Here is an 8,218-nt window from a genome sequence, read left to right as displayed (position 1 = left end):
TTGGTCTGTTTCTTTTAAATAATTTAAATCCCTCTAGCTGTGTGTTCCATTTGTGGGTTTCATCCCACCATGTTTCCGTAATGGCAACAATATCATATCTGCCCTCATTAACCTGAATTTCTAGTTCACCCTGTTTGCTGTTCATACTCTGTGCATTGGTGTATAGACATTTGAGTCCTTTATGACTGACCCTGTGTTTTCCTTCTACGTAACCTGTGTGGTGCCTGAGTTCCCCTATTGTCTTACTACCTATTTGGTTAGTGCACTTTGTGTGACACTCGCTATTAGAAGCTTGATTTTGCTTGACGGCAAGGTTGATATTCTTGTCCGCATACACATCTATGTTACATGCACTGATAGCTCTATAGTTTTTAGATTGCCGGGGACAGGGATGTTCTGTATCAATTAACTCACTGTCCCCGCTGTTTAGTTTAAATATTCCTCCAGAAAAGATGTGAATTTATAGCCAAGTATAACTTCATATGAAGTTCATTATACAAATACATAAATACATTCTGCAAGTTACCAATCTGTGAATCATTTGGCCAAGCTAGTTATTAAATAGCACTTTGGTTTCTGGAAAACATTTTGTGCTGGAAAAGTCAGTATTTTAAACAACTGTAAAGAACATGTAGTTTAATACACGTTTCACCAAATTTTATGGAATTTATGGCCAATTTTCTTGGAATCTCTTCAAATAATCAGTTCAAATATTGAGACAGAGTCCAATGATGCGATGGTTCCTGCCTCAATATGTTATGCCAGCATATGGCAAAAAAAAACTAAGGTGTGAGCAACATTGTGTGGTCATATGATCATACCAATAAACAGTAAAAATAATATATTCCTCAAATAGCGCAGGACAATTGTGTGAAACTAGGCTTCAAAATATTTTTAAAAAGAATATTCTGTTCAGTCATGTCCTAAAATGTATAAGGTTCATACTCTATTCCCCTCAGTATCAGTCTAATCTGATCAATTTTTAATTAAAATAGTATTGACTGAAAATTTCAGGAATTAGAAATTAAAATTGTCATTCTTTCATTTGTGGTGGTCATGTAATAAAATTATACCCTTTGTGTATAAAATTTGGGGAGAGATAAATACCATTACTAAACAAAGCATTCAGTGCTCTCTAGCTGTCAGGCCCCAAAATAATGTATCTTCATTTATTTTAGCTTTGTAGCATCTTATAGCATCTTTTAGCTTCAAACATCTTGAAACAATGCTTATATAAGGCGAGATCTTATGTAAGGACCTACCTCAGGTAAGCCACCCAAGAAATCAGAACTCTTGAAACAAGCATTGTCTCAAAAGGAAACTTTTATTAGGAGCTAGTGATAGCAGGGAATCAAAGTGAGATCTGAGAGAAAAAACCGCAAAGCGATATATTAAAAGTAGCATTCAATACTCCTCCCCCCCCCCCAGTGTCACAGTGTTCATTTGAATCCCAGCCAACCCATGTGGCATCATGTTTTGGTAACCGGTCTTTTTGGCAGGCTCTTCAAGGTTTCTCTCACTTTCGATTTCTTGTGGCTCCAAGCACAAACCATCTCTCAGATAAGGGTGAGACATTCCATCCCCTGGGGGAAAGGCAACAAGGCAACAAAACAGACAGTGAAAGCATCCCCAAAGCTCCGCCCTCCCAACAGAATGGCAGGCAACAAAGAAAGCTACAAAGCTAAAATAACTGAGGATACATTACTTTGGGGCCTAATACCAGCACTACAATTATTGCATTTATTATTGCATTTATTATTGCATTTATTTACAGTCCGCGGACCGGTACTGGGCCTTGGTCAGTTAGGAACCAGGCCGCACAGCTGAAGGCATGTGATGACTCTGCAGGGGTCTGGGAAGGGGCGGAAAAGTGGCAGGCCAGAAGCCATCTTGTTCAGTGCAAAGGTTCTCCAGCGGCTGCGCTTGCAACACACTTGCAACATCTGAGCTCCACGTCCTTCCTCCTCTTCCTCCTCCTGTTTCTTGTGCTATTGCTTCTTCTGCCTCCTGCTCTTCCTGTTTCCTCTTCCTCCTGCTACTTTTTCTTCCTCCTCTTCTTCCTCACTTTTCTTCTCTCCCCCTCCCAGCACCCCAGCTGGGCTCGTGCTCACTTCACGCAAGTCTCCAAGTTTACAAGACAAGTGCGTGCCAGCAACCGGGGGCTTCCCCAAAACCTTGTTGGAGGGGGATCCTCCCCCCGAGGTATGTGTTTGTGAGGGTGCTTTCTCAGGATGCAAATAGGGGAAGGAAGAAGCTACCTTTCAGTTAAAGCACTATGTCTTCAAGGGAATCTCTCTCTCGTTTGCACCTTTTCTAAGACTGCTGAGTTTTTTGCTTTTGTTTTGATGCTGCTCCAGATGCCTCATGTTTTGGCAATTTCCTGCCTGGTTTTTGTGGTTTAATTTGGTGTGTGTATTTGTGTGTGTGTGTGTGTGTGTGTGTTTGTTCATGCTCCTTTCTTCGTGCACCTCTCAATTTTGCAAGCCAAGAGCGTTCCTACCAGGCTTGCAATGGGGGAGGGGGAGGGGGAGGGGAGAAGCTATATTTCCCCTTAAGCACTGTGTCTCCAAGGGAATCCTTCTCTCATTTGCACCTTTTCCAAGGCTGCTAGGCTTGCGCAGTGTCGAGTTGGTTTGGTCTCTCTCTCTCTCTGAATGGTTTTCTCAGCATTTCCTCAAGGTGCAGGGTCTTTGGTTTGTTTTGCTGGAAGGCTGAGTTTAGGATTGTCTCTTTTCTTTCCCACTTTCTTAGAAGCAGAAAGTCACTGGTCTAATTTAATATAATAATAATAATAATAGAAATAGAGTACATTATTTATTTGTGTGTTTAGTTAGAAAATTTAGAATAAATATAATGCACTTAAATCATCCTGAAACTTCCCCCCCTCTCCCCCCGGGCCATGGAAAAATTGTCTTCTATGAAACCGGTCCCTGGTGCCAAAAAGGTTGGGGACCTCTGATTTACAGGACTAAACTTCAAGCTTAAAAACAGGGAACTCATCTGTCCCAAAGGCATGTTTTCAAAAGACAAATGGACTTTGTTTTTCCTTAGGAAAACAAAGGAAAAATAAAGTCCAGTTACCTTTTGAAAAAGTACCTTTGGGACAACCATGACCTGGATGACTGAGAATCTCCATAGAGAGGAAACTCATCTATTTAATTTTTGCAGCTAAAATCATAATTAATCAACATTGTCTAGATAACATAATAGCTAACATGTGAATTAACTGGTACATTGGAAAAAACATATAGATACAGTTAAAATAATGTAATATCAGAGGAAGGAGTAATTCTACCAAATTTGAATGATTTTATATTTTACCTCAATAGTCATAGATATAATATGATGGCATTCTAAATATATGGTAAATGTATATATGTATAGTACCTATCTGCTTGCTTACTTTTAATATTTTTTTTTGCATTTTCTATATTCTTTATATATCTCAAATTTATGTTATTTAGTTAATTTTGCTAACTCATGAATGATATTTCATCAAAATCAATTGAAATGATTACCCTTGTGTAATTTTTAAAATACAAAAATCAAACCATGTGTATTAATCTCTTTCTTTATCCTAATTTCTTTTGGCAGAAATTCTAAATGGAGGAATAAAGTTCAGGAGTAATCCTTACCTCTGCAACATGGAAAATGTTCTGTGGGATGACATTTTTGATAAAAATAATATTCGGAGTTTTGTACAGTTTGACACCAGTGAAAAAACAAAGGGATTAACAGAATCTCACATATCCTGTAAGTGTGCACAGAAGACATTCAATTCATGAATTTTACTAAACTAATTCTAAACAAACAGTGCAGTTACTTCATGTAACTGCAATAGATGTTTGCCCAATAGAAAAATAAATAAACTCTTTTTAAACAATAATTTATTTAGTGATTTATTTGCCTTCTGAAACTACATTTAGTATATACCTTGCAATATTTTTAGGATACGAAAGGACTAATTTACACTTTTATTGTACTGGAAAATAAAATGTATTTGAGTACAGAAATATATACACACATGTATTGTTTAGGATTTACAATAAAATTTGTTTATTTTCTTTCACTCTATATTTGACAGCTAACCTTAAGAGCAGGGTATTAATCCTTTATAATTTTCAGCAGTATTAAACTTTAACTTAAATAAAGCATAAAGTTATTCTTTAAATCAATTTAAGCTCTTGTCAACTGGCATCCCAGATGTTTTTGTATAGAGCAGGAAAAAATGAGGAAGAATAAGTATTTTAAAACACATTTTATGTTGTTTATTGGTATAAAGACATAAATGTACATAGAAAAGTGATTTCCATTGGTACTGCTATGGCATGGGTGAGATGTTCACAGCAGGTAAATTTGGGATGTGTGACTGATGCAGCTTCTTTAGTTTATATCAGATTATCTGCATCATATGTATTTTGGAGATGGAAACATTTTGGACTTAAGCCATTTTTTCACACAGGATTCTGGATTATCTAATATATGAATAACTTCACAGTTAGCTTTTTTAGGTAACAACTTTGCAGTACCTAAATTCAGATAGTCTTCAAGTTACAAATATAATGGAGCCTGTGCATTCCATTCCTAACTCAAAAACTCGTAGGAGTGAATCTTGTATGTTGAACAAGATCACTGCCTGCTCGTTAAAATGCACGTGGCTCGTTAAGTGAACATGAAGTATCTCAGGGTGTGGAAGGCCATGGAGGGCCTAGTGATGGAACAGGCCCCCAAGGCCTCCCCAACCCACTAATGTATTTCATGCTTCATGCCACACTGGACTCACCTTGAAAAGATCCGTCTCCTCTCTGCCGCGGTTCTTGCTGCTGTCCAGATCTGAGGCTGGGGATTGCTTCCGCATGCCTCCAGAGGCTGGAGCAGGGCATCATATGCCTTTTCCAGGCCGCTGCTGCACAGATCTGAGGTGTCTCTTGGCCTCAGATCTGGGTGGCAGCAGCCTGGGAAAAGCCTCTGGCACCTGGATCAGGCCTCTGGAGGGCTGCAGAAGCATACTCTGGCCTCAGATCCAGGCAGCAAAGGCCTGGAAAAGGCTTCTGATGCCAGGATCCAGCCTCTGGAGGCACGCGGAAGCGTCCCCCGGCTTCAGTTACTTTCTCTGTTGCAGAGAACAGAAGCAATAAAGTAACATGAGATCACATGAGATAGTAGCGTGAAATCTCACACCACTGGTCTCGTGTGATCTTGCATTACTTTAGGCCTCCATTCTTTGCGAACACACTGAAGACCTTGAGCAGCCAAGGAAGCGAAGGATCTTGATCTTTGTAGGGTGACTATTGAAGGCCTAGCGCCTAGGGAGACCTGGGGCAGGCATGGGGAGGGCAGGAATAACCAGGGTGAATGTTGCAGTGCCACTGCGGTCGCTCATAAGGGTGAACAACTGCAGTGGTGCCACAATATTTGTAATTTTGGGATTTGCCCATAAGTACTAGGGGGTGCTTATTGTGTAACTTCAAACATTCGCGGCTAAGGGAATGCTTGCAATTCGTGGATTACCTGTAGTTCCATTACATCATATCCTTTATTTAGTCTGTGGAAATGCAGAAACAACTTCATTTCTGATACCTCTAAACTTTTCTGGAAAAAATATTCTGATTTTAGAAGACTTCTCTATTCTGCTGGTTTTCTTTTTAAGAAAAGTGGTTCTGAAGTGTATTGAATACTGTCAATACTGTATATAATTATAAACTGTATATGAACTGTATATAAAATTCCTATATGAATTTCTCTCTAAGAGCAGCCTACTATGAGGAGTATGCTTCTAGAATAATGTTTGGCAGCCCTCTAAGTTGTGGGTATGTCTCTCTAGGCATTTGTGAATATGTTGTAAGCAGCTAGTTTCTCGACAATAGAATAAAATTATAAATATTTCCTAAACAGTTTTAGGAATAGGTAATATAGAATTAGCATCAAATTTGGTAACCTTGCTTTTTAAAAATGTTTATGTTTCTCTCTCTCCCTCTCCCTTTTCTTTCTCTCTGTGTGTATACGTTTGTGTGCTTGTGTGCATGCACATATGTATGTTTGTACACATCAAACTATCTTTGGCAAACTTTAGAAGCATTTGAGCATGGATTTAAATTAATGAATACTAAAAGAATAATTATTAATTATTATAATTACTATATTAAACACAGAATGGGACAACTCATTGTGGGACAATTCAATGCAAGATAATTCAATGTGAATTAACTGTACTGTTATCTATCACTGTTTTTTCAACGTTATTTTAATTTTTGTCATTTACATTTCATTTTTCCCTTCTTTAGCATCCTTTCTTTAATGATATTTCTTCAATAATATCAAAGAAAAGGTGGAATAGAACCATTAAAAAGGATGCTAAAGGAGGGACAAAATGAAATGTGAATAACAAAAATTAAAATAATTTCAAAAAAAAAGTGGCAGATAATGGTATATTTATCTCATGTTGAGTTATCCTGTGTTGAATTATCCCATAGTGAGTTGTCCTATGGGAGTTGGCAGGGCCAAATCGGCCACAGCAAAATAACCATGGCGAGATGACCACAGCAAATTATCCTAGACCCTATTAAACATGCTTATGATTTGTTCATGCATTGTTTCTGTTTCACCAATCTTTTTTCAAATCAGAACTGCATTTTTTGACAAATTATCACTTTCTATTTTTTTTTCTTTCTTTGTTGGGATAGAAAAACAGGTCAGAAATTGACATGAAATTTGATATGACCTAAAATGCTAGGCATCTTAAAACATACTATATAGTCTATTAATTATTTATTTTCTTCTCTGCACTAAATGTATGCTAAATAATAATCTTTTCCCCATATATCATCATTTAAAAAAAAAAACCCACTATGCAAATTCTTTGTATTAAACATTTTACCATTGCTACTGGAATTTTTCACTTCCCATTGTTTGGGCTATGCTGCTTCTTCTTGTGGTCTAAAGAAGAGGCAAAGCACAGAACACCAAGGCTTATTGTGATTCTCACAATAGATTTTTATACTATCATTTGTATGTGGTATTTGTACAACAGTTCTGGCTGAAACATCCTGAAGTGCTGATGCTAACACCCTATGAACAGCAGTCTTGGCTTTGGTTTATTCCACAGCTGAATATTCTGCTAGCATGTGTCTTAAGAAAGCCCACTTTCACATGGTCGATGTCCAACTCTGCCAGACAATGTGTATCATTTCTGGCATATTGTATATTCCTGAACGCCTGGAGAGAAGAATGGTCCAAGATATCTTGTGGCCTGACCATTAGTGATCTTTGGTGCTCTCTGAGTTTGGTTGTTTTCTTTCATTATTCAAACCAGGTAACATCATCAATGCTAGTCTAGCACTTTGGTAATGAAATGTTTGCAAGAAAGCACCAAGCTCAGAGAGCATCAAAGACCCCTCATTTCAACCCTGAGCTATAAATATTCTCCTTTATTGACATTAGTGATTCCTCCACCAAACCACCTGGTTTTAGCTGGCTTTGCTCTGTTTGGACGAAATTGAACAGGATTAGGTATGATACTGGAAGAAGTTCCTCTGCTCTGTATCAATGGGGATGGAAAGATTCCCTTGTTGGATTGTGGTGTCGATATGTAAACTATTAAGCATATTGTGCAACATTGTCCATGACATGCATTCTCTGATTCCCTAGAAAATCTGCACAAAGCAACACCAGAGGCAATTCCCTAGATAACTAGATAGACGTTTTGTATATAATTACATGGATTGTGTGCATATATTTACTTCTCTTTTGTCATATTCTTCTCATGCATTCAAGTAATAAAAAATAAAACTACAGTTCTCATTTTTGCTCATTAGCAACTTTGCATATCTTCACTGTTTGCTGTTCTATAGAAATAGTAAATCAGAAAGTTAAAGTTATTTTTATGCTTCATAATATGGAATAATTCATTGGAATAGAATTGACAGCTATTCCGAATTGATACCTTCCAAATGTGTTGAGATTACCATTCCCAGAATTCCCAGCAGCATAACACTAAAATAATAATAATAATAATAATAATAATAATAATAATAATAATAATAATAATAATAAATTTAATTTATATGCCGCCCTTCTCCCGACGGGACTCAGGGCGGCGCACAACATATTTAAAACAAAACATAAATACATTCCCCCCCGATAAAACCGAATTAAATCAAATTTTAAAGTTGTGTCTCTGTCAAATTGCTAAAAAATAAACCCCATATAAAATCCTCCC

The 8,218-nt window shown here is 37.4% G+C and overlaps 1 protein-coding gene across 2 annotated transcripts in view; it reads left to right on the top strand.

Moving 5' to 3' along the window:
• The window catches only part of EGFR (epidermal growth factor receptor), a 111,734-nt gene that overhangs the window by 15,316 nt on the left and 88,200 nt on the right, over window positions 1-8,218 (top strand). For both annotated transcript variants that reach the window (XM_015812798.2, XM_015812799.1), the window contains exon 3: window positions 3,595-3,753. In XM_015812798.2, coding sequence (XP_015668284.1) covers window positions 3,595-3,753 — 159 coding nt within the window. The remainder of the gene's footprint in view (window positions 1-3,594; window positions 3,754-8,218) is intronic.

Source organism: Protobothrops mucrosquamatus, unplaced genomic scaffold, assembly GCF_001527695.2.
Source record: "Protobothrops mucrosquamatus isolate PMUCROS unplaced genomic scaffold, P.Mucros_1.0 scaffold111, whole genome shotgun sequence".
Classification (NCBI taxonomy): Eukaryota; Metazoa; Chordata; class Lepidosauria; order Squamata; family Viperidae; genus Protobothrops; species Protobothrops mucrosquamatus.
The sequence above is the reverse complement of the archived record's forward strand: the minus strand, read 5'-3'. Positions and strand labels throughout refer to the sequence as shown.